Source organism: Cucumis melo, chromosome 3, assembly GCF_025177605.1.
Source record: "Cucumis melo cultivar AY chromosome 3, USDA_Cmelo_AY_1.0, whole genome shotgun sequence".
NCBI classification, from domain to species: domain Eukaryota; kingdom Viridiplantae; phylum Streptophyta; class Magnoliopsida; order Cucurbitales; family Cucurbitaceae; genus Cucumis; species Cucumis melo.
In genome coordinates, this window is record NC_066859.1 from 1,092,837 (window position 1) to 1,119,934 (window position 27,098).

At 30.2% G+C, this 27,098-nt stretch overlaps 3 protein-coding genes across 3 annotated transcripts; 2 read left to right on the top strand and 1 right to left on the bottom strand.

The window, feature by feature from the left end:
- Positions 1 to 5,376: 5,376 nt before the first annotated feature.
- On the top strand, positions 5,377 to 9,362 carry LOC127148415 (probable metal-nicotianamine transporter YSL5). Its single transcript, XM_051081992.1, has 2 exons — positions 5,377 to 6,033; positions 9,015 to 9,362. Exons 1-2 carry the CDS (start codon positions 5,715 to 5,717, stop codon positions 9,161 to 9,163), a joined length of 468 nt encoding a protein of 155 aa, XP_050937949.1. The 5' UTR covers positions 5,377 to 5,714; the 3' UTR covers positions 9,164 to 9,362.
- Positions 9,363 to 11,587: 2,225 nt separating this feature from the next.
- Positions 11,588 to 14,051, top strand: LOC103485707 (probable metal-nicotianamine transporter YSL7). The gene is given in 5 exon segments (XM_051081991.1): positions 11,588 to 11,833; positions 12,025 to 12,159; positions 12,253 to 12,442; positions 12,534 to 13,260; positions 13,263 to 14,051. Coding segments are annotated over 5 exon segments (1,581 nt in total). The 5' UTR covers positions 11,588 to 11,720; the 3' UTR covers positions 13,679 to 14,051.
- A 443-nt stretch (positions 14,052 to 14,494) lies between these two features.
- On the bottom strand, positions 14,495 to 19,483 carry LOC103485439 (uncharacterized). Its single transcript, XM_008443031.3, has 10 exons — positions 19,202 to 19,483; positions 18,345 to 18,440; positions 16,759 to 16,843; positions 16,269 to 16,390; positions 16,156 to 16,180; positions 15,986 to 16,069; positions 15,853 to 15,882; positions 15,246 to 15,351; positions 14,966 to 15,030; positions 14,495 to 14,787 (listed from the first exon to the last, which is right to left on the bottom strand). The coding sequence occupies exons 1-9, from the start codon at positions 19,289 to 19,291 to the stop codon at positions 14,967 to 14,969; spliced, it is 702 nt and encodes a 233-aa protein (XP_008441253.1). The 5' UTR covers positions 19,292 to 19,483; the 3' UTR covers positions 14,495 to 14,787; position 14,966.
- Positions 19,484 to 27,098: the final 7,615 nt, after the last annotated feature.

The following is a 27,098-nucleotide window of genomic DNA, read 5'->3' on the forward strand; positions in this document are numbered from 1 at the left end:
TTGATTACCCATCAATTATTAAATATCTTGAACCCCTGGCAAGTGATGTATTTACTACACGATTTGTTGATTGTCATTTTAATGAGACAAACTTTCTAACAGTAGGAGGAGTTAAGAAGTTTGAAAAAGAAATTACATAAAATGTATCATTATTTTCTCATTTAGATCCTCATACAAATCAATGTGAACTGGAGTTCAGAAAATAATTCATTTGCAAATTATTGCAAATCAGTTACCAGATGCATTTTTAGATGCAAAAAATGTAACTAAACCACATATAGCAAATGCAAATATCCCATAAAAATTTGATATCCCACCACAATAAGTTTTCATTAATGAATTTGGAACGCACCAAAAGCGTGGTAGATCAGTAGATTCGAAAGATAAAAAACCTCGAAAAGGAAATCTTTCAATAATTCGATTAAGAATGTGGATATGTTTCAGAAGAAATCGAAAATTTAACTTCTAACAGAAATGTCGAAGAAAATAAAACAGATGAGGATAATAATGTGATTTCGATAAACTATGTCATGGCAAGAAAAAGATGGAACTAAACTAACATAGTTATTGACAACATTTTTGCATATGATGTTGCTCTTGATATTATATCGAAATATAAAGATCTTGAACTAAAATCTGTTGAAGAATATCGACAGAGAAAAGATTGATTTTTATGGAAAGAATTAATCGAGGCAGAATTTAATTCACTCTCAAAACGAAAAGTTTTTGGACCAGTAGTCCAAACACCAGAAGGTGTCAAACCTATAGGATATAAATGGGTATTTGTGAGAAAAAGAAATGAAGATAATGAGATCACAAGATATAAAGCAAGATTAGTTGCACAAGGTTTTTCACAAAGATCTGGTATTGATTATGAGGAGACATATTCTCCGGTGGTGGATGCAATCCCATTAAGATTTTTAATTGGTCTGATTGTGTATGAAAATCTGAACATGAATCTTATGGATATAGTCACAAAATATTTATATGGATCTCTTATAATGATATTTACATGAAAGTCCCAAAAGGATTGAAGATGCCTGAAACATAATCAAGACGAATGTGATACAATCGCTTGAGTGAATATTTATTGAAAGAAGGATATCAAAATAATCCAATATGTCCATGCATTTATATAAAGAAATCATTGTCATGATTACTTTATATGTTAAAGATTTAAATATAATTAGAACTTCTTAAGAGTTTTCAAAGATAATAAAGTATCTTAAGAAAGAATTCAAGATGAAAGATCTCGGAAAAATAAAATTTTGCCTTGGTTTGTAAATTGAGCATCTAGCAAGTGGGATATTTATTCATTAATCAACTTATATAGGAAAATTTTTTAAAAGATTTTATATGAATAAAGCACATCTATTGAACATTCCAATGCAAGTTCGTGCACTAGATGTGAAGAAAGATATAATTCGATCTCGAGATGAAAATGAAGAACTCCTGGGTCAAGAAGTACGTATCTTAGTGTTATTTGTGCACTTATGTATCTTGCTAATAATACAAAACCAGATATTGCATTTTCAATAAGTTTATTAGCTAGATACAGTTTTTCTACTACAAAAAGACATTGGAATGAAATTAAACATATACTTCGTTATCTCCAAGAAACCATTAATATGAGATTATTTTATTCAAATAAATCAAATTTTAACCTAGTTGGTTTTGCAGATTTTATATATTTATCTGATCCACACAAAACTAGATCTCAAACAGGTTATCTATTCACATGTGGAGGAACTACGATATATTGGCAATCAGTAAAATAGACCAGAATAGCCACATTCTCAAACCATGTCGAAATTCTTGTTATTCATGAGGCTAGACAAGAATGTATATGGTTAAGATCGATGACTCAACACATTTGAGAATCATGTGGTTTGTCTTCTATACGAATACAACGTATCATGTATAGCTCAAATAAAAAAAGGTTATACGAAGACGACACATCACAAAAGATTTTCTATACTCATGATCTTGCAAAAAATGACAACATCACATATTCAAAAAATAATCTGGCAAACTTATTTACAAAATCATTATACCTACCGCAATCTTTGAAAAATTGTTGCACAACATTGGAATGTGATAACTTAGAGATCCCATTGATATATCCATGAGGGGGAGTAAATGTTACTTTTGTAAGTATATTGAAATGTGTACTTTTTTTCCCTCACCAAGATTTTTTTTTATTGGGTTTTTTTTCTAGTAAGGTTTTAATGAGACATATTTCATATATGTAATGGAGATCTAAAGGAGAGTATTATAAATACTATTAATAATAGATGTCATTAGTGTGCTTAGTGGCCATAGTCACATGTCAACTCATTAATCATCCAACACTCATGTCATGTGTTATTTAGACATAGACTCATAGTGGCCATATAACCTACCTCTTGGTTGCCACTTTTCCTATAAGTAGAGGGGGCTGCTTTGGTGGATTTGTAAGGATACACCAACTTTTCCTATAAATAGTGGAAAATTTTGGGATTTTCTTAATTTCTTAGTTTTCTTATTTATTTATTTATTTTATTATTTTAATATTATATTTCTCAATTTTTGTATTATCGTTGCGCCTCGTTTTTACAAACTATAGCAAAATAAATATCTCATAAATTTTTATATTTATTAAGAAAAGAGAAAACTGTTTTTATATTTATTAATTTATTTTAATAATTAGATGTATAACAAATATCTCATAAATTTTTTTATTAAAGTAGTTAATTGACATGTATATTTTTAATGATATTTTCAAAATATAGTAAATAATTAGATTCTATCAATAATAAACACTAATGAACTTTTATCAGTGTTTATCAATATCATCGATAAAAATGTATGATCAATGTCTATCATTTCTATCATTTATAGAATTTAAAATTTTGCTATATTTTGTAAATAGTTATGACAATTATTTTAAATGATAAATCCTTTGAAAATATTTACAAATATTACAAAATATAGACCAAGATAGACTATTATACTATTTGTGTCTATAGTAGTTTATCATGATCCATCAAAGATAAATTGTGATATTGCATGCGTTATTTTATAAATATTTTTATTCATTTTATTATTTTTTATAATGATCTTATGCCATTTACAATATATTGTCTTTTGTCGATTCATTCTATTCTAAAATTTAGTGAAGTCAACTCAATACTCACTTTTTCAAATCCTAATTAAACATAACTTTTCTATCCTCAACCATTTAAAGTCAAATATGGAGTTCTATCCCTCGAGGGAGAAAAAAGTGGGACATGCATTAATTTGATTGTAAGTATTAGGATCACAAATATGATTTTAGAATTTGTATGTGACCAAAAATCTCATTTACGTCAACACGCTTTTAAAAGTATGATCGATGTTAACACGTTTTTAAAAGTATGATGATTATGCAAGATTCATAAATATCTATGAAAACAAATTATATGGTGTGAACGTAGGAAATGTAGTAGGTTATGTTAAACAAATTATTGATTCTTTTTTCTTTTTGCCAAAGATTTATTTAGAGATCGATCAAACTCTACTTATTATTGATTCCTTTTTCTTTAAACCAAAAAGCTATGTAGCTATTTGGTTTTTGAAATTTAAACTTTTTTTTCCTAATTTCTTATAGTAAATTGCATATTTTAAAAAAAAAAAGTAAAGGTGCAAAAAATTCTTTAGTTAAATTACAAAGAAAATATTAGTTTTAAAAAACTCTTTTTTTCTAGTTTTTAGATTTTTCACTTGGGTTTTTACAATTTGTTTATAAATTTAATTTTTAAAGGCTACAAATAAAAAGTCAAATAATTATCGAATGGATCTAATTAATCTGTATTATACTTTTTAATATCTTCATAATGTTTTTAGCTTTTTTTTTTTTAATCTTAATCACACAACAATTGCATCTACCCTTATCAAATTCCAAAAGGTAAAAATGAAACAACCAATACAAAAAATTTTAAAGTGAAGATTATTATAGCTTAACTGATATAGTACTTGTAGAGATGTCCACGGGATGGGACGAGGATGGGGATTCATCGTTAGCGTTTAATAGTCACTTTTACGTTATAATATCATTGGCGTTTTAAAGTTGACTATTTCTTTTAATTTAATGACCTAGATAACTTAACTTTAATCCTGAGCTAACTATGAACTCGTGTTCAATGAGATTATCCTTAGATCTGTATAGGTGGGGGCAGATAATCAATACTAGCCCAATATGCCTTTCACTTCAGGGGTAAGACTGGGTGGATAGTTGAGGACATAAGGTGGAAGATAGAATTCATTCCTTACCTCATTAGAGTTAGTAGATAGGTTGTTCCCTTATGCACTAAATCCAAGTCTTGAACAAGGGGCCCCACTCTCTCATGGCCCAAGAGCAATTCGGTTTATAGGTTAGATCTTAAACCAGATGTTTATTAGAAGATCAATGGTACTTAAGGAATAAGAATTAATCTCAAGGGTAAAATGATAAATTGACCCAGTTGAGTTTACAAACAGCCTGTGAAGAGTTAACATACTAATCATGGTTATGTCATGTGGACATAAATGTATCTATAGTGAAAGGAGTGCAACTATGAAACTTTAGTGAAATGACCTATTAGTTAACGAATGTTGATTAGCTTGGTTTAGAGTTTATTCAGTTAATCTCGGATCATTGGAGCCCATGATCTATAGGTCGACTAGGTCCTTCTACTAGCTCATTACGGTAATAAAATTTAGAACAAGGTGAACGAAAAATTCAAAATAGTTTGAATTAATTTTGTTAAAAATATTTGATATTATTAATTAGTTTTTAAGAAACAACTAATATTTAAATAAGATTTAAATATCAAAAAATTTAGATAGAGTTTCGAATTGATTCAATATGATTGATCGGAATTTGATTTAAAATTATTTTATTAATAATAATAGAATTAAATGAAACATATGTTGAATTAGTTCACTCTAACTATAATTATTCGAGTAAATGCATTAAGATTCAAAAATTAAAATAATAAATATGACATGAAATGTCTCTCTAATAAAAGGGAGAGATTGTCAAAAAAATAATAATAATAATATTCAACGAAATATTGATACTCCATAGAATAATTAATAAATTTTGATATGAATTTTGTCTGTGGTGATTTTATTTTATCAAACGTAAAGGAGTTTATCAATTTTTTTCTTTTGAAAAACAGCTGACAGAAAAACTAAATGATTTTGAAATTGTGAAAAAAGATTAAATTTGATAAACAAAGTATTACCCAAATTAAAAAAAAAAAAAAAAGAAAGAAAAAGAAAAAGACAAGTTGAAAAAAAAAGAAAAAAGAAAAATTATAGTAACAACTCAAGAATGTTCTTTTACAAAACATTAGTTCTCAATTTGGTTTTGGGTCCCTCTTCATACTGGAATTCAAAATCAAACGCCAATCAATGATCATCCTTTTTTCCTGCACACCATATCATTCTGATTCACGGATCCGATCATTTCTCATTTTCACTTAATAAATCAGGGAAATGACTTCTCCGAACCCTTCATAAATATATATATCCACAACCGTAGCCAAATCCATCATCTCTCATTTATCTTTTTCATTCTCAAATTGATTGAAACGGCATATATCAAAGCAATATGGAGGAGGAATGGGAGGAGGAGGAGGAGCTCGACCACTTCGATCCGAATCAGAAGAGCAAGAGAGCGAGAGGTGATAATCATCAAGGACTGGTAATGCATGGCGGAAGAATTGATGTCGGTTGTGAGGATTTTTGAAGCGCAAGAAGTCCCGTCGTGGCAGAATCAGTTGACGGTGAGAGCTTTTGCAATGAGCTTTGGACTGAGCGTATTGTTCACTTTCATCGTGATGAAGCTAAACTTGACGACTGGTATTATTCCTTCGCTCAATGTCTCTGCCGGATTTCTTGGCTTCTTCTTCGTGGAGACATGGACGAAACTTCTGAAGAAATCTGGTTTACTGAAGCAGCCTTTCACTCGCCAAGAGAACACCGTGATTCAGACTTGTGTTGTTGCTTCTTCCGGCATCGCTTTCAGCGGTACGTATCTTTGATTTCTTAACTTTCCATCTTCTTTCTACTGCTTCTTAGCTAGGGTATCGATTTTGGAAGATGCGCTCTGCTTCTACCAATTTGCGTTGCTCAAAACTTAAACACCTAATTAACAAATTAACTAATTAATTTTTCTTTATGTTGAAGAGATGAATCGATTTCTAAGGTCTTTTCAGGAAAAAAGAGTAGAATAAAGACTACGGAAAGCCTATTTCTAAATGTTATTACGATCATGTTGATACTCATAGTTATGTTTGGTAACTTGGTGGTTTCATTTTTATTAGTACTAATTTCATAGTTGATGATAATTTTCTTACTTAATATTTTCTTCTTATTTGGAAAGTGGAACCTCACTTTACTGTTTCTTAGCACTTTCAAATATTGTAACCAAAATCCTTTTAAAATATAACAAAATTTAAATTGACATTACCAATCTCTTTTAAATTTCGTTATATTTATAAGGCATTTATCCTTTACGGTGATTTTCCTTAATTTTAAGGTGCTCAGTATTTTTTTTTTAAAAAAAAAAGTATTCCACTATAAATCACTTGAGAAAAAGTTTCAAAAGATAATTAATCCAACCAAACTCTTAACTTAAAAAACAAGTAAAAATAAAATAATGTTATTAAAATAGAAGCAATTTAATTCAATTTTAATTGTGAAAATTTATTGTATATAAGAAATGGGAAGATTCCTACAATATTAACAAATTATAACTATTTAATTCAACTTTTAATATATTTTGTTTAATACACCTGTATACGTAGTGAAAGATCCATAAATTTTATTAGTTTAATTAATTAATTATATATATTTTTTTGAAATATATAATTGAGATCTAGAATTTTATATTTTTTATTAAAAATATAATTATCTTATAAAAAGTCAAAATCACTTTTATCTAAACTAATCATGTTTGACGATAAAATAAAATTGATTTTTGAAAAATAAAAAATCACTTTAAGTTGATATTTGAAGTAGTATTACTAAAAAGTGTGTTTTGGAGTGATAGTTGGGGTAATGATTTTAGAAAAAAGATTTACAAGTAAAATTGATTTTTGTAAAATTGATTTCTAAACAATTTTGTAATCCTAAACTCTAAATCCAACCCAACACAAAATTTAACCCAACCTAATCTTTACGGTTTGGGTTGGATAATCCGGATTGGTTTGGTTACCGATTTATTTAACATTCATAGTTCAAATAACTCTGTTATTATTCGAAATAGTAGGTTTGGATCATGTTGAAAGCCCAAAGGATGTCTCTGCTTTCAATTGTTATGAAGTTTGTAAGATTTTGATATTTAACATTTGAGTTTTATGAAATTTTAGTTATTAATATTTGTCGTAGGAAAATTTAATTATTTTAAGTTAATAAAAGAATAAATATAAATAATCCACGTCAAAGTCAATCCAAAATTTGAAGGATTGGATTGAGTTGAATTGAAGATTCTATTTCTTTGGGTTGACGATTTAAATATTGGTCAAAAAAATTCTCTAATCCACTTGGGAAATTACCAAAAATAGCTTAAAAAAGGAGGGTTAAATGACTTTTGAGATAGTTTTTTAAAATAAAGAGTTTTAGGACAATTTAACTGTGAATGTACAAAAATGCCCTTCATTAATTTCTCTTTCCCTTTCCCTTCTCTTCCATGTAAAAACTTTCAGCTTTCGCTTTCCCTTCTCTTTCGCGTACAGTTGTTTCCCTTTCCCTTCTCTTTCGCGTAGAACACCTCAAGTAAAAAAAAACCGCCTTTTGTTGGCTTTGAAATTTTCCGCTCTATTCCTACACTCTGCTCTTCGAAGATACTTCGATCGTTCATCACTTGCCGTTCGTCGGTTCTCCATTGCATTTCGTCACTTCTCCTTTTCTAACCATTCAATCAACTTTGAGTCTTTTCTCTTATTTCAGTGAGTTTTATCTCTAATCCATTTTTAATTTATTTGCTGTAAATTTTGGTTTAGGTATTTGTTGTGAGTTTCATCCGTCTGGTTTAGGCTTTTTTGGAATCGATTTATTTGCTGGAAATTAGTTTAGTCAAAGTTTGGTTTAGGTTCTTAGAAAGTTAAATGGGTAGTGAAATGAATTGAAGTTAAATTAGTTGGCATTTTGCTTCTTTTTCTTGGGATCCCTTCTTTAAATCTGAATTGGCTACCTCTTAGAAGTGAAATTGAAGCTCTTTTATTTAGCAGTGAGTTTTTTTTTTTTACATTGCTTTCTATCTATTGTGCATTATTGTCTTATATTGTGAGCAATTTCATACCGCTATGGATGCTTCTCAAACCACTCTGGCTTTCACTTTGATCACTTTCACTTTAATTCATTTGGAGTGATTCTATGCATGTTTATATGCATTAGTTTGTATAGTTCTATGCATGTTTAGTTTGTATTAGCCCCTCATGGTTTATCTCGCACATATCTCGTACCTTCCAAACTTTCGCTATTTATTTTAAAATCAAATTAGTACACCTCATAATCCATTTAGAGTGATTCTATGCATGTTTAGTAAGTCTCTTAGGCCCTCATGGTTTATCTCGCACGTATCTCGCACGTATCTCGCACACATCTAACACGTATCTCGCACACGTCTCACACATTCCAAACTTTCACTATTTATTTCGAAATGAAATTGTTACCCCTGCTAATCCATTTGGAGTGATTCTATTGATGTTTAGTAAGTCTCTTAGGCCCTCATGGTTTATCTCGCATGTATCTCGCACGTATCTCGCACACATCTCGCACATTCCAAACTTTCACTATTTATTTCGAAATGAAATTGGCACCCCTGCTAATCCATTTGGAGTGATTCTATTGATGTTTGTTAAGTCTCTCAGGCCCTCATGGTTTATCTCGCATGTATCTCGCACCTTCTAAACTTTTACTATTTATTTTAACTTTCACCATGCTGTTATGACATGTTTAGTCAGTCTCTTATGCAATTATTATTTCATTTGTTCCTTTTTTTTCAGGCTTCAATTATGATAGACATCGACTGATGAACCCGCGTACAAGATTAATCCTTCCCATCCTTGGCCAGTTGTCATTGTCGACTCCATTCCACTACAACGAAATAATAGTGATTGTGGCGTATTCACCATTAAGTATTTTGAGTACGTAGCTGCTGATTTTGATTTAGATACATTATGTCAAGAAAACATGTCCTACTTTAGAAAACAATTGGCATTTCAATTATGGACCAACACTCCTATGTATTGAACTTTGTTGCGAGATTTGTAGGAGTTGTATATCATGTATGTTGCAAAATATATATCGATTCTTCTCTATAATGCACAAGTATAGATGCTATATAAATTAGAGAAAACGTAGTTTATGAATGGTCAATTGATGACATTCAAATATCATATTTGTTTGCAAAACTACTTGTAGGTAAACGATCGCTTAATATTTTTTATGTTTATTAAGAAAATCGTTTAGACTTTACTAAACGATCGCTTAAAGATATATGCACGATCTTTTACATTAGTGTGATTACATATAAACGATCGCTTAATATTCTTTTAGATATTAGTGTGGTTTATATAAACGATCGCTTAATATTTTTTATGTTTATTAAGAAGATCGTTTAGACTTTACTAAATGATCTCTTAAAGATATATGCACGAATCTTCTACATTAGTGTGATACATATAAACGACCGCTTAATATTCTTCACCTGTATGTTTAGGAAATTGCTTAATATTCTTTTAGATATCAATGTGCTTTATATAAACGATCACTTAATTAAGTCAAAATGATCTTTTAAATATGTATATACGACCATAAAAGCAGCTGTGTAGCAAATAATTAAAAAATATATAAATTAAAGCAGCTGAGTAGTAAAGAATTAAAAAATATATAAATTAAAGAATTACAAACTAAACGAATAGTCGTGTGAAATATATAAACGATCGTTTAATACAATTAAACGATCGTTTAGTTATTTTAAACGATCGTTTAGTTACGTTAAACGATCTTTTAGTTACGTTAAACGATCGTTTAGTTACTTTAAATGATCGTTTAACGTTACTAAACAATCGTTTAGTTATATTTAAATGATCGTGAAACCAGTTTGTATATTAAACAAATTAAAATCTGTGTCAATACGTGTGTTTTTTGTGTTCCTAAATGAATAAGCCAGTTGTTATTTTCGTCTTCTTCATCTATCTGGAAGCACATAAAGTAAGAATGTTCGGAGACATCATTAAGAAAACACATCCAGACAGATAAATAACAAACTAAAAGAAAAGTAACATTCATTAATTAGTGTCATAATTAGTACATTGGTAGAAAAATTTCTAATTTTGTATGCTCGACTTCTCGGTATATGAAATTGTATTGGTACACGTTAATCTGTTGTGACCTATTTCTTTACATCAACCATACTTTTGTAATTTCGGAGCTTCACCAACACTTGGAATCCTTTTTTTCTTCGGTCGACCAACTCTTTTGACTATTTTCGGAGGTAAAACAATCATATGTACATAGTCTTCGCTTGTTTTCCAATCTGACTGATTTTCAACTAGGTAGACGACCTCCGCATATGCTGCCAACAAATATTCATTGGTATAATAATTAGCACATAATCTATAAACATTTATATTGCGATCCCGTGCTGCAGCAATGGCATGTGAGCATGGTAGTTGCTCAGCTTGAAACTCCTTGCAAGTGCACTCTTGCAAACTAAATCTTTTACTTCAATTCATTTTTCACTATCCATTGAACTTTCTAAGAACTTAAACCAAACTTTGACTAAACTAATTTACAACAAATAATTCCATTCCAAAATAACCTAAACCAAATATTTACGGATGAAACTCGCAACAAATACCTAAACCAAATATTTACAGCAAATAAATTGAAAATGAGTTAGAGATGAAACTCACCGAAATAAGAGAAAACGCTCAAAGTTGATTGAATGGTTCGAAAAGGAGGAGCGACGAAATGCACTAGAGGATCGACGAACGGCAAGAGACCAATGGTCGGAGTATCTTCGAACGACACTAGAGCAGAGCAAAGTGTCGGAGCAGAGCGATTTTTTTTTATTTTTTATTTTTTACTTCAGGTGTTCTACGCGAAAGAAAAGAGAAGGGAAAGGGAACTATACGCGAAAGAGAAGGAATCGATCGTGGAGAGAGGGAAACCAAACGTGGAAGAGGGAAAGGAAAGGAAGGGCATTTTTGTCCATTCACACCCAAATTCCATAATTATGGTCTCGTTTCGTAGCCATTCGCTTTTCTTTCTTTCTTTCTTTCTTTCTTTCTTTCTTTCTTTCTTTCTTTCTTTCTTTTTCTCAATTTAGCTTATCAACACAAATTCCACCTATTTTTATTAGTTTGAAATTTAAATACTACTTCCATCTATTGAACTTTTTGTTTTATTATTATACTTTTTAGGAGACTTTTTAAAAACAAACCAATGTTTACACATCATTCAAAACTTATTTTTGCTTTTGAAATTTGTTAAAAGTTAAGTATTTAGCTATGAATGATAAAAGTCATGGTAAAGAACTGGAAGCAAAAGTTTAGTTAGTTATCAAATGGGATTATTTATTTAATCATCTAGCTTTTGATTTTCATATTTAACAAGTCTTGGAACTTCCAAATCTTTAATGCCAAGCTTCATACATATGTTACATTTAGATAGGAGATATAGTGCTTTGATTTTTTATTTTTGTTATGATTGGTTGTCAGATAATGATCATAGATTTCAAGTTGACGTACCCAAGTGGTACAGCCACAGCACATCTTGTCAACAGTTTCCACACTTCTCGGGGAGCCAAGTTAGCCAAGTCAGACTCTTTACTCACTACTCATTTTGCATTCCTTTGGTGTTCCCATCCTTTGTATTTGTTCATTAAATTTCATGTAATATTGAAACCACTATAAACTAACTCATCATTGATTAATAAATAAGAGCTTGCAAGTTTTCTCCAATCAAATATTTGTTATAGTTAGTTTGGGTGCTTTCCTTCTGCTACAGGAAGCAAGTGAGAACGCTTGGGAAGTTTTTCTCATTCAGCTTCTTGTGGGGTTTCTTCCAATGGTTTTTCACTGCCGGAGATGACTGTGGATTTGTCAGTTTCCCTACATTTGGCCTCAAAGCTTACAAAAACAAGTACTTTCCATGCTTTCTTTCTTATCAATTAAATACAGTACTTTTCCACAGCGTTAATTTATAAAGAAAACAAACACTCATTTCTTGCTGCAGGTTTTATTTTGATTTCTCAGCAACATATGTTGGGGTGGGAATGATTTGTCCATACATCATCAATATATCTGTGTTTGTTGGAGGAATTCTTTCATGGGGTTTAATGTGGCCTCTCATTGAGAAAAAAAAAGGAGATTGGTTCAGTGCTGACCTTCCCCTCTCCAGCTTTCATGGCCTTCAAGGCTACAAGGTTAAAAAAAATGCCTTAAATTGCTCATGCATACCATTCCAATATTTACTTTCTGCTTTACAATTCTGTTTGTGCCTTGGCTATACTATAGGTGCTTTTGTTCATTGCCTTGACTCTGGGAGATGGGATTTACAACTTTGTAAAGGTTTTGGCAACCACCATCTTACATTTGTCTCATGAGCTGAAGAAAGATGTAAACGCCGTCTCAAATCCTTCCCTCCGTACGACCACTGGCGTATCTTTCGATGACAACCTGAGGACTCAGTACTTCCTCAAAGAACAGATTCCCTCGCGGTTTGCCATTGGAGGTTATGTTATACTTGCTGTCATATCTATAGCCACTTTGCCACGCTTCCTTCCGTTGTTAAAGTTGTATTACATGCTTGGAGATACTTTGCCACACATCTTTCCGCAGCTGAAATGGTATTACATACTTGTCCTCTACGTTATTGCCCCAGTACTAGCTTTCTGCAATGCCTATGGTACTGGGTTGACTGATTGGACATTGTCATCTGCCTACGGAAAGCTTGCCATCTTCACGATCGGGGCATGGGCTGGTGCTGCACACGGTGGTGTAATTGCAGGCCTAGCAGCTTGCGGAGTAATGATGAGCATTGTCTCAACCGCATCTGATCTAATGCAGGATTTCAAGACTGGATACATGACATTATCTTCGCCGAGGTCGATGTTCGTGAGCCAAGTGGTAGGCACTGCAATGGGATGCATCATATCTCCCTGTGTATTTTGGCTGTTCTACAAGGCATTTGATGACTTTGGACAGCCTGAAAGTGCTTATCCAGCGCCATACGCAACAGTCTATCTAACATGGCACTTCTTGCAGTCGAGGGCTTCTCGACTCTACCAAAGAATTGTCTCTCCCTATGTTACGGGTTCTTTGCAGCAGCCATCGTGATATATTTGATAAGAGACTTATCAGGGAAGAAGGTAAGTCAGTATATTCCAATACCTACGGCAATGGCAATTCCATTATATATCGGTCCATATTTTGCCATTGACATGTGCCTTGGAAGCTTGATATTGTTTGTATGGGAAAAGATCAACAAGGCCAAAGCCGATGCTTTCGCACCTGCCGTTGCGTCCGGTCTGATATGTGGAGATGGAATATGGACATTGCCCAGCACCATCCTTGCTTTGGCTGGAGTTAAGCCTCCCATTTGCATGAAGTTTCTATCAAGGACCGCAAATGTCAAGGTCAGTAACTTCTTAGCATCATGATGCTGTAGTTGCCAAACCAGGTAATATTTTAATTATATCCCAATGTTCGAAATATGTTTTCAAATGTTTAATTTTAGAAATCAATTATTTTTAAATTACAAAATGGTTTGGTAACAATTTTGAAATGTATTTCAAACAAATTTTATCACAATAATTTTAATAAAAATAAGTATTTTAAAAAACATTTTTTTCTTAAGTCAATCTATACCACCTTTGACCAAACTATAGAGTTTACAGTTTCATTGTAAAAGGTACTCAAACACCATAGTGTTTAGATAAACAGTTGTGTTCCATATGTAATTGTCATATATATATAGGTATGAACTCTTACATGTATTGTCAACATATTTCAAATGAATTTGTGTTTGGTCAATATTCATAGATAAAAATGAATCATGTATTAGGAAAAGTATAGTACAGTTGCTTGATAGCCTTACATTAGATGTACTTGGATGTCTAGAATTGCTTTGACGATGATGCAATGCAAGCCTATCATTACGTGAGATACTCCATTGATAATAATTTGGTTTTATATTTTAATTTTTAAAATTAAATACAATGGTTGAATTATTAACCAAATTCCAAAAACAACAATTTTCTAAAAGCCGTTACTTTTTAGTTTTCGAATCTTGGCTTTGTTTTTTAAACAATTGGAAGAATATAGATAACAGAGGAAGAAAGTTGAAAATAGTCTATAAACTTTATTTAAAAAACAAAACAAAGTAAAATGGCTACCAAATGAGGTTCTATTAAGATTATAAGGAAACGTTTGAAACTATAAGAGTTGAGAGACAAAAAAAAAACTAAAGTCATAGGTACTAAAATGGTTGTCTAACCAAAATTTAAGGAGAATTGCACATTTGCGAGGGTAACCAATAATTGAATTTGGAAGGTTTACAATTCAAAATAATAATGAAAGGGAATAAAGAATATGGGAGTTCAATTTTGTACAGAATATATCAAAAATTCAAGGGTGGAAGTAAGGATGGTTAGAAAAAAAAGAGGCTTTTCTCCAAACTCCAAAGTATAAAAGCTTGGGGATAGACGCAGCCACCCAACAAAGAACTCCAGCAATTTAAAGATTCAATACTCACATTTTAAACCTGAACCTGATAATGAAATTGAAGCTTAGATTTAAATGATCACTACTATGAATTTTGCAATTAAATATATCTATTTTAGATATGTTATACAGTTTGTAGGACAAGAAGACCGAGATATTTGAATGTTTTTTTTATAATAACAATTAAACGAAAGGAAATCTAAAGGTCGGAGATCTTCATGTACCTTAAGATAGGATGACAAGACCAAGATATATTGAAGCACATAAGAAGATAAATGATATCATTCCCCTGCAAAAATGATCATTCAAATTATTAAATGGATGAGTGATGAGTGGAGAATTGATGCAAAGTTATGAACTTCTTGACATATCAACCTTCTATAATGAATAATGATGTATTAAAACTAGACCATTTGGATTATATCTCATTTCCTTTTAATGCGCTAGTGCATGAGATTAGATTATTTGTGGCTATGTTATCCCAAAGTTTGAGGTGTTAATTACCAAATGACTCCCCATCCAATTCCATTACAAGGGCATGGACACAGTTCTGCAAACTTCTCAGCATCGCTTGAGTTGACTCTTCGTGAAATCAAATCATCATATATATCTGCATAAGTTAGGGAGGATAAATCATATGAATTTTATGCACTAACATTCTAGATTACTACTACAACTCGACTACTATTATTAATAGGGATGACCCATTCTCAGACACATAAATGACTATTGACCTCTCTAAAAAAAATGAAATCTAATTTTATGTTTACATCAAAACACACTGCTACTTTTCGTACAATATCACGTTAGGAATACTATGACTATCGTGGCCTTAATGTAATGGTCATGTCTATCACGTTTTTCACTTTTCTCCACTCCAATGCAATATTCATGGCAAAATCACAACAAAGTGAAAAAAAAATAAAGATCGCAATAGACGTGGTCATCCCTAACACAACACTGTACAAAAAGTGGTAGTGCACTTAGACATAAGTAGAATGTTAGATTCCATTTGTTTGTGATGGTTAGGTCATTAATCATTTAGGGGTTAAAAATGAGTCATCCATACAAAAATCTTGTATATCGTAGAAAATGATTTATGATATTATACCGTAAACTGAAAACAAACTGTTCATGACACCTGCAAAACATCAAATATAAAAGTAAGCAGACCTTCTTTATCCAGTGAGGAAAATAATATCCATTAAAAGAAGACATTTATTATTGCAGGCTATAATGTATACCAATGAAAAGAATGACATAACGAAGTATGCGAACTGTAGTCGTTTCTTGTAGAACCCAAACCACCGCAAGGAAAATAATAAATCCTGAGGGTGAATGTCAATGTTAAGAGCAATAAAAGTAGTGTTATATAAACTTAAGTTCCTACTAAAAAGATCATGAGAACACTTACCAACACAAAGTCCTCTAAGCGTCCACTGTGTCAAAAGTTTAACAGAGAGGTAAGAAATTGATAGTAATTAATAATGTATAATGAAATCATTTGTTGCTCATTTTTTTCCTTACATTTTTTGCAATGAAGAGGACAACAAGAAGAGCTAAACCCAAACAACCCGCTGCAATTCTAGCGGTGAGAAGATTGGTTGATGCGAGAATCATAGCCATTCCCCAAAATGATGATCCCAGATCTAGGTTGAAGTGAACGAATGTATAAAATAAGTGCCAGTTCCACAAAAAGAAGAAGAAAAAAAAAAGTCAAAATGTTTTTCCAAATTATGATTGTACACAAGCAGTTGTCTAAGAAATTAAAATAATCTGTTAAGTATGAACTTTAAACCTCATTCATCTTCTGGAAGATCGTAGGGGAGAGTGGCATGGTGAATAACTTGTACTGACTTTCGTGAGTTTTAAAATTAATTTAGATTGTCAGCATTTGTACGTTTTTCTCAATGATGCAGAATAGAGGAATGCATGCACACTCAATTTCAAATCATGATCGGCTGCAAATCTTACTGCTTATCAACGAATATAAAAAGAAGTGGAATAGGAGAATTACATCCTGCAGGCAAAATCAACCAATATGCACCACCACGTGTTTGAGTTACTCCTCCCTCGTTTGCATGAACCTGGATTCCTTCCACCTGCAAATAAACTGGTTATATCAACTTCCTCTGGGTGCATTAATCACAAACCAAGGATATCTATAAAGAGATAGCATATTGACTTCAAAAATTGACTTAACAAAATGATCACTATTTAAGGGTTTCCTGAACTAAAAAGATATCCACACGAAGGTAATTGATGAAATTGAAAGCTGTATCATAGCAGTGAACACAGTATACAATCAGTGAAGATGCCTTGTATTTAAGGAAACAAGTTGGCATGAATGAATGCTAAATGGAAATTTCTAAAAATGGGGGCAAGTTAACTTGAATAGGAGATGATGGAAAAGAATCTGAAAAATAGGATAATGGGGAAACCCCCACCGGCACCTCGAAGAACCTTAAACCAATATTGGAATGGACGGATATCTCAGTGGTCCTTATAGCCAATTCATATTCTACATCTAGTGGCGGCAGAAGAATCTTTCTGAAAAAAGACATCCGCTACCTATCTTTTTGAGCTTAAACTTCAGCCTCCCATATAATGAAAGTAAATACAATTCATAAAACAAGTTGGGGATAACTAAGACAGTAAGCACTTGTAATGTAACAAAAGAGAGTACTATAAGTTCAAAAACTACTTTTAGCAGATTGATTGATAAAGCCAACTCTCATGAATATCTTGATTATGGATCTTTTATCATTAACATACCTAGTTTTACTACCAAAAAAAAGAAAAAAGAAAGGAAAAGAAAGAGAGAGAGAAAGAAAGAAAGGTTCAAGTTGCCTCCAGAGATCTCAAATATTTCTTTCTCAATGTGGTTCCAACATGATTTGCAGAGCTCCTAATATGATTCTCTATTATTCTTATAATTGTTTGGTTCTACTCTGACAACTTTCACTTGAGATTACCGGTAAGAAATGTAACCAAATGAATGTAGGACTGGGTTTTGAAGTGGTCCAGAAAGGTAGCCTTCTACCCTAATATCTCCATCATTTGTAAGAAAGCTAAGAAAACAATTGCCATCTTTCAGAATGAAATTTTTTATCGAGTTTAATTGACCCTACAACCTTCACGGCAGAACAAAGGATTGAATAGTTCATCAGCCTCCCACATTGGCAAATTCTTCAACAAGTAGCGTCATGCTATTTGGGGGACAGAACTCAAGAGGATCCTTTGGTCAATTAGGAAAGAAAGAAACTTCAGGGTGTGAAGAAACGAGAAAGTCGGGAGACATGGGGATTTCATAGACCTTTTACTTCTTAAATCAATGATTTTTCTAGAAAGAGGTTTCAAGGAAAGTTACATAAAAACTTTAGAAATAAACTACATCAAAACACAATAAGAAATATGCAGAGAACATCATGTTTCCTTCACTATGGCCTATGAACATTACGGTAAAGGCGTAGCCAGCTAAAAAAGTCTATATTTGGAGTAGAAATATGATATTTCTCGTTATATAAGAAAATAAAACAATGCAAACGCAATATGTTCCATTTCAATCACCACAGCAAATAGAAGTGAAGAAAAAATATATACCTCACCGCAGGTAAGCTTACAAGCTATTGCATGACTTGCTTCGTGCAGGAAAACAGTAATGAGCTTAAAAGGAGTGATTATAAATGTCCTCCATAGCTGTCACATTCACAGGGGAAAAATCAATATCCATCGAGCAAATAATGAATGCAAGAAAAAAGCTTGCTCGGCTGTGATACACAAAAAGGATTCCACTTCAAGAATACTCAAGGAAACATCTCTACCTATTTGTAAAAAAAAAAAAAAATCAGAATCCAAAAGCTACTAGTAAGTTCCATCAAGTTCCCAAGCTTTCTAGCTACGTCAGATATCTAATTTGATTTTCTATGGGGAAAATTTTGTTTGGGTGGTTTGAGACCATGTCATACAAGGAATATGATAAAACATGAAGGAAATTGAGTTCTTCAGAAATTGAATTATCTCCACTCAGTTCAAGCCTTGTATTCCGATCTGTATCTGTCTGCGGTCAGCAAAGAAGGCCGAGGATACAGGCAGAAATATAATGTTAATTAACCTAAACTTCTCTCTTTCTCTCTCCAACCTTAATTTGAATTCTTCAAATACTTAAACTTAAGCACCTACATAACTCAAACATGGTGTTTAAGAGGATTAACAAGAAATACCCAAGTTCAAGTAGATTTTTGGTCAGAGAAGAACGCAATCTTAAATGGAGAATAGATAACAGGGAAGAACCATCAAATAACGAAGACCTAAGTCTGCTTAAACAGTTAACTTCTCAGCATCAAACACGAACTTAAAAACCAATCAAACTACATAGAATCATACAAATCCACAACTTAAAACGAGCTTGAAAAAACAATTAAAATAAACGCAAATAGAAACATTCCAGTGAAGCTTACCGCGAGGATTACAACAGTGAACACCCCAATCGTAACTAAGAACACAACCTGATCATGGTGACAGCAATTCCTAAGCTCCCAATTTGGCATTCTCCTTCAATCTATGAGCCTTAAACAGAAACTCGGCGGAGGTACACAGGCAAAGAGACGATTCAAAAGTGTAGAAGGAAGGAAAGTTTTGGTTGAAATGTAAGAAAGGCAATAGGCGTTGAGAGAAGAAAATTGATGAAAATGAAGAATATTGGAGGAGAAGAGTATGTGATTGGTCAAATTGAGGTTTGGAGAATTCTTGTTTGTCTTTTTCTACTGTAATATAATTCAAAGCGGTTTAACCACCAAGACAAGACGCGGCCAATTCAAATTCTCATTTATTTATTATATATATATATATATATATGTTTCCGTCTTTTTATTTGGCCATTACATTCAAATTGTCACACCTTTGACACCATTTGGTCACAACTTATAGAGCCTCAAATTAATAAGCTTCTGTTTTAGGTGTAGGGTCCTAAAATGCATTATATCTTTTTTATTATAAATTTATTTTATTAATTTCTTTTAAAAATAATTATTTTTCAAAAATATTTTAATCTATATTTTTAGGGATTTTCTTGATCCTACATTTGTTGACTTTTTCTCTCGCATGAAGATTTTTCAATAAGATATTTTAATTTCTTCATCAAAAGGTTTTCTCAAGATCTTTGACCAAAATCTTTAAAAACCAACCTTTGAAGCTCTTTTGAATTTCTTTAAACGTAAATCTTTGAACTTGTAGCTCTTATTTTCGTTTGAAGTTCGTCAAAATCTACTTATAAATAGGAGTTTTCGCTCCCCTATGAAATTATCGAAGAAGATGCGTTCAAGAAGAAAATGTAGAAGAATCTTTATTGGAAGGTAAGTCTTTTACCTTCAACTAAACAAATACCTTCCTAAAGATTATATTATCTCAATAAGATCGATCCAAGAAGTACAAAAATAAGAGATTAAAATATAGAAGTTAGAGGAACTTGATATTTAGTAATAACAACTATTACAAAAGAGTACAAGTCTAGGGGAGCATTATCAATCTAGATTAATATAAAGCTATATTTAGCGTATTCTTATAATATTGTACTCATTTGAATCTTGATAAATAAATATCTTTATCTGAGCATAAAAGCTCTCCAAGTGTATGTGATTTTCATCGAACTGGATTATCAAAGTTATAGTGTTCATTTTTCTTACCGTACTAGATTATCAAAGTTACAGTGTTCATTTTTCTTCTTGTTCCCTTAGTTAACAACCTTGTCTTTAATTAAAGTAACATTTTACATTTTCAAAATGAAATTCATTGATAATTATGAAAAGTAAATATGAAAAAGAAAAATATGTGAAAACTAAATGAACATTTTAAAAATAGCACAATATTAAAACAATTTGCAAAATCTATCAAACTCTTTATTACATATTTTAAGTTTTTAATTTTTAATATTTTTCTACTCACGACAATTTTCCAGAACTTAAACTTAAAAGAAGGTATATATATATTTTCTTTTTTTCTTTCAACTATTTTTTAAGAAGTATTATGTTTTATTTTAGTGAAAATTAAGTTTTGATCGATATTTATAGGGAAATTATCAAAAATAGAACGCTTCACAAAATTTTTATACTTCATAAAAAAATTAAGTGCAAAATATTTTGTTTTTTTAATAGTTTTATTATTTGGAGTGTAAATAGTTCGTTAAGTTCTTTAATTTTTGGGGAAAAAAACCATTTATATATCTTAAGTTAGACTATTTTCTCAAATATATATATATATATATATATATATATATATATATATAAAACTCACTTTTTCATTATCATTAATTGAACGTTATTTAAAAAATTCATTAATAGTGGGCTTATAAATCAAAACTAAATGATTAAACGTCAAGTTGTTTGAATGTGACCCATATTCGCGGGTTTAATTCAAATAGCCTAATTTAGCCTATGATTTTACACAATGGACCTAATTTGCCTATATATTACACTAAGGTCCTAATTGGACTAATATTTTACGGAAAAGTCTAGTCCAAATTACTATACTACCCATAATAAATGATTTTCGAATTAAAAAAAAAAAAGGGAAAACTGGTAAGTGATACATTAATGACGTGAAAATGGGGGATTTTTAACCGCGTAAGGAAAGAGCAACGAGCAATTGCGGAATCCATTATACTCTCATTCGTGCGCTGAAATTTTTCTTCAACCGATCTTTAGGGTTTTGTAAAGCTCCTTCATCCCTTCTGCAGCATTCTTCCCTATATAAATTTCAGCGAAACCAAGATGGAAGACGAAACGGTTGTGAAAATGGACGAGATTTAGAAATCCGTATTGATCACACTTGATCCAAGAATTGACGATTATTTCCCGATTTTAACTCCTTTTTTCCCTAGAGAAAGAAATCGAACGAATCTCGTTCGAAAAAACAAGTGGAATTCGTTGTTGAGTTAATTAATCGACGACGGTGGGGCACTGGAGAATCCAACTTCTGACGGCGATGAGACGTCATTTTCATACCTAGACACACTTTTCAATTTTAAAATTGACGGACGTGGCGGTGGAGGGAATTCGGTCGGTGACGGACGAGGAATTGGTGACACTTTGTTTGGAGTTTTTGAACGGCGGGACGAACATGACGGAATTGATAGCGAATGAGGAAGTTTAGAGGAAGATTGAGGAAGAAATTAAAGAGACGGTTGGTGAGAGAAAAGTAGAGGTATATATTAAATAAAATAGTGTACATTACAATAGTGCATTTTTCCAATTAGTGAAATTAAAAGCAATCTGATAATACACTTTTTCGACTGAGATGATATATATTACATAAAATAGTATATATCAGGATATTATACATTATAATTTGAATTTAATTGAAAATTAAAATATTAAATACAATATTGTAACATTTTGAACTGCAAAGTTTGACCTAAAAAACTAATGCAAATAATGTATACATTATGGTTTAAAGAATATCATGTGGTTGAAAAATAGGAAAATAATGCAGAGTATATTTTCAATATTATGACGCATATAGGAACATAAAAGTAAAGAAAATTTAGGAAACGTTTATAATTGAAATTAAAATTTTAACAACATTAAAATATAAAAAATTTAATTATAACTAAAAAATATAATAAATGAAGAATAATTTAGTTCAATAAGGAAAAATTGCATCTGGTTATGACCAACATATCCACAACGGCCACATTTAATGCGTTTCTTGAACTCTACTCTTGAAGGAATTATAATCTTCTTCGGTCGACCAACAACACGTTTTACATTGGTGGGAAGGATGACAATCTCGGACACACTAAAACTAACGTAATTGTGCGATTCATTGAAAAATCCATCGAAGTATACTGCAATTTCTGGTCATTCTGACAAACATATTACAAATATACGAAACTATTACTATATGCCAAAATGAATGTATTATGGTAAATAATAAGGGGTATATATATAATTAAATATACTGCAATACTGTCCATTCAGACGAATGTACATACTATGTTAATATGAAGGGCTATATATTTACATACACAAACAAGATAAATAACTACTGCAACGGAACTTCAAAATATAAAATACAGTAGATTGGGTATATATTTACATAAACAGAGAAGATAAATAACTACTGTAACGGAAATTCTAAATCTAAAATACAGTAGATTGGGTATATGTGAAGGCAGATGGATTCGTCAAATAAAAAAACGGCAGTGAAGCTCTGTAATGTAAAGTAAAGTTTTTGGCGGTTGAAGATTTCCAACAATAGAAGAAAGATTCGGTTGTGTAATAAATTTCCAGCAGAAAAAAAATAATGATGGTTGAGGACTTTCGAGGGTGAAGAAATTAAATAGGGAAGAAATATCCTTAAAAGGTAATCGAAAAATTGATCGACGAATTGATATAGATGAGCTGGCAAATGTGAGCAGAAGACGGCGGAGGAAAAAATGGAAAAAAATTAAATGAAGATATATATTTTTTTTAATAATATTTCAATATTAAAACATATATTATTTGATTATAAAGAAATTACAAGGGAGGAAAAAATGAGAAACATTTTTGATTTATTTAATTATTGCATATTAACTAAAAATACAAATAAGGAAATTATAATGTATACCATTATGATAACAATAATGTAATTAAGGAAATAAATAATTCTTAAATTCGAAAATGACATATATTAAATGTTAATCATAAAAGATAAAATAGTCCTAAAAAAAGAGAATTCTTATTTACGTAAAAAATTGATAATTTAAAATATTTTCAAATTTTCGTTTTCAAATTAGGTTTTTTTCTCTAAAATCTTTCTTTCTTTATTTTCACAAAGCTCATTTCTTTAGATTGTATGTTTATTTATTTATCGGGAATAAGAGTATGCTCTCATTATAAAGTAATGTAATGGAGTGAAATTTTTTAAAATAAACTTTCTTTTGGGAAAAAAAAAAGTTCAATAGAAAATCAATCTCTAAATTTTAACATGGCTTTACCCTTTCTAATTCATTCACAAAACATGCATCGATAGGATAATTTGCCTTTGATGGATTCTCTTATTGTTTTTCAAATAAAATAATTGAAAATGTAGTCTAAAGAACTCAAAATTTGTTAGAGATTCAAATTTGACCAAATTCGGAGAGAAAAAGAAGTTTCAACTTGTAATCATCTCATTTACTATCAACGTTGTCACTAGCTTAGTTCTTTTCGATCATTGGCCATAATTCGAGCAGAATCAATTAAAATTCTTACATTCATTAAATATCAAGTCTAAATTAACTCATAAATTAAATTAAAATAACTTATTTAGTTAAAATATTAAAACCTAGATTACAGGGTCATATATTCGAGTTTCAATCCCAAAAAAATCAATCAAAATATTAAATATTTAAATGGATCAGTTACAAATATAGTTATTATATTCAAAGTATATTAACATATATAGAGCAAAATTTTTAAACAATATTATTAATATAATAAAATCTGTTGTGTCATGTGATAGAAATTTATTATCGATAGATCATGTTATAAATATTAGTCTATCAACGATAGGTTTCTATCATCGATAAACTTTACTTTTTTTATATTATTATATACTTAATTATTATTCTTAAAATCGAGTATGATTGTATTTTATTTATTTAATTTAAACTCATTACTTTGGGTTCATATACGCATACTCATTTTGGCGACTCTTAAGAGTAATACTTTAGGGCCGGTAGATTTGGGCCTTTTTGTCTTAATTTTCTTTGGTGATTGTTAGAGTTCTTCGTCATATACACAACTTTGTTCTTAGATTTTGGCAATTTTTTTCGCATTAACCTTTATATTTTAAATATTTTTTATTATAATAATGGACTTGTTAAAATGCAAAGAGAGCATTCACTTTTAGGATAAAGTGCTAAAACTAAATTAATTATAGTATTTATCATAGGAGTTGATCTATTAAGGAATTAGAGGTATGCGCCATTTCTTTTTATTAATTTATTTTAGAATATTGATTTATACTAGTGATTTAGATTTATTAAATCAGTTAACATGTTCTATCAACTTTTCATAATCATGATTAGAAAGTGTTAAAGTGAGCACATGAACAACTATAGGGTGAGAGATTGAACCTTCGATCTAAAAGACACAGACTATATCAATACTAATGACACAAACTAACTTTAGCAATTAGGTTCTTTATTTAAAGACTATAGAAGTCTATCACATACAAATTAGACCAACTAAACAACTTTATATATTTATTTAATTCAAAAACAAATTACACAAATCTAAAAGGATGGGAGTGGAATATATTCATTGAATTTGTTTGGAAACCTAAAAGGTGAAAAAAAGAAAAGAAAAAGGGAATGATAGAAGAAGGGACATCCAAGTTGTTGTTTCAACTTCAAGCATCCTATACTCCTTATTTATTTATTTTCCCTATGGGCCATCGATTTTGCCTTTAATTTTAAACATTGCTTTTTTAAATTTATGTCTTTGGCCTTCATATCTTATCAACATGTGTTGTTCAATCTTTACCTTCAAACCCTCATGGCTTACTTGTAAAGTGCCCCCACCTATCTAAATCTTACCTTTTCTTTTTAATTCCAACCTTTTCTTTTCTTTTTCGATTCTAAAATCTCTATCTTCCTTACCTATTTCAAATACATACCTATATAGTAAGAGATTAAAATAAATAATAACAAATTAAAATAAGGTTTATGTGAAATGAGGAATTCAACGTCGATTTTGAGATTAACAGTACATGTATTATGTCAGTTGAGTTATTCTAATTAGTTATATATTTGTATTCTAGAGTATAACTCATCTTAATTTAAATCTTCGATTAATAAAATAATTTTGATCCTTAAACTTCTATGGAAGTAATAATTTTCTGTATAATTTAATTTATGTAATCTAAGCAAATAATTTAAAATTTTTAGTTCATGAAAATTGTTGTTAAAGTTTAATAGAATTTCTTTATATATAATAACTAATGAATAGTGATGAGATCAAAAGCTTATAAAACTTAACAAAACTAAATTTTAACGATAATTTTCACATGTTAGAGATTAGATTTTTATAAGGTTAAAAGAACTTTTAAACCCTTGCATACTATGAAAAGGAAAATCAATACCTAATACTATTAAGAATTTTTCTCAGAACTATTATATTGTTGTCTATATCTTTACATAATTTGTACCATGTCACATGATCATGATGTACTAATTCGAATATTTTAAGTGAATACAAAATAATGAATTAGTACTAGGGTAAATTATTATTTATTTTCTTTTAAAAAAGAATACGATTAAAACTAAGTTTATTGTTGTTATTATTATTATTATTATTTTTATTAATAGGTAGAAGTGTGCTAAGATGTGAGATTCAAAAAATCAAGAAAACTCACACATCGTATAAGATAATTAATACTTAAAAAAGAACAAACAAATTTAAACTAATATCTTTCTAATTCGTCTTAGTTTATATTGTTTATTTTTAATATTTTTTGGGAAATTGTCAAAAACAAAATATTTGACAAATTATTATCTTTATTTAAAATATCTTGATAAATTTAACTTTTTTTTTAGCCATTAAATTTAAGATTCATTGAAAAGATGAAGTCTACAAAATAAGACAATCAAAGGTATAAATACTAAAGCCGAACAAATTTTAAAGTATGATTTTAACATATTTTAGATTAACTTAAGAAAATAATGTTTTTCAAGAAAATCATCTCATTGTATGAAAATTGTTTAAAAGACATTTAAAAAACTAGTTTAGATAGCTTTTAAATACTCTATTTTTTTTTTAAAATAACTTAATTTTTAAATTAGAGACTTAAAAATATAATCCAAATAAGATATCAACCACTAAAAACATATTAAAGTTTTTTTAAAAAATAAAATTCACATCAACCCTATCACCAACGTCTAAATTAAAAGTTTAAAAATAAAATAGTTTTAAATCACAAATTAAAAATGTCTAAAAATATTTATAAAAAATAATAAAATTAGTAAAGAGAGTTGGAATTTTATGGAAGTTATCTAAAGTTGTCGCAACTTATTGGTCCCGAAGGAAGGGGGAAATAGAAAGAAGAAAAAAAGGAATCACTACTTTTTGACATATTGTTAGTAATAATGCCACAATAATTGTGGTTTAGATTTAAATTTTTTATTTTATTTTATTTTATTTTATTTTATTTTTCGTCTCAAAGTCAAACAAAGAAATTTGTTAAATTTTAGTTTAAGAAAATCTTTTTAAAAAATTGGTTTAAAAGTTATAAGATACAATAGAATCCCATTATTCCTTTTATTTATTTATTTATTTATTTATTTTTAAAACCTATATTTTTATCATAATAATTTTTATCTAACCATTCATAAAC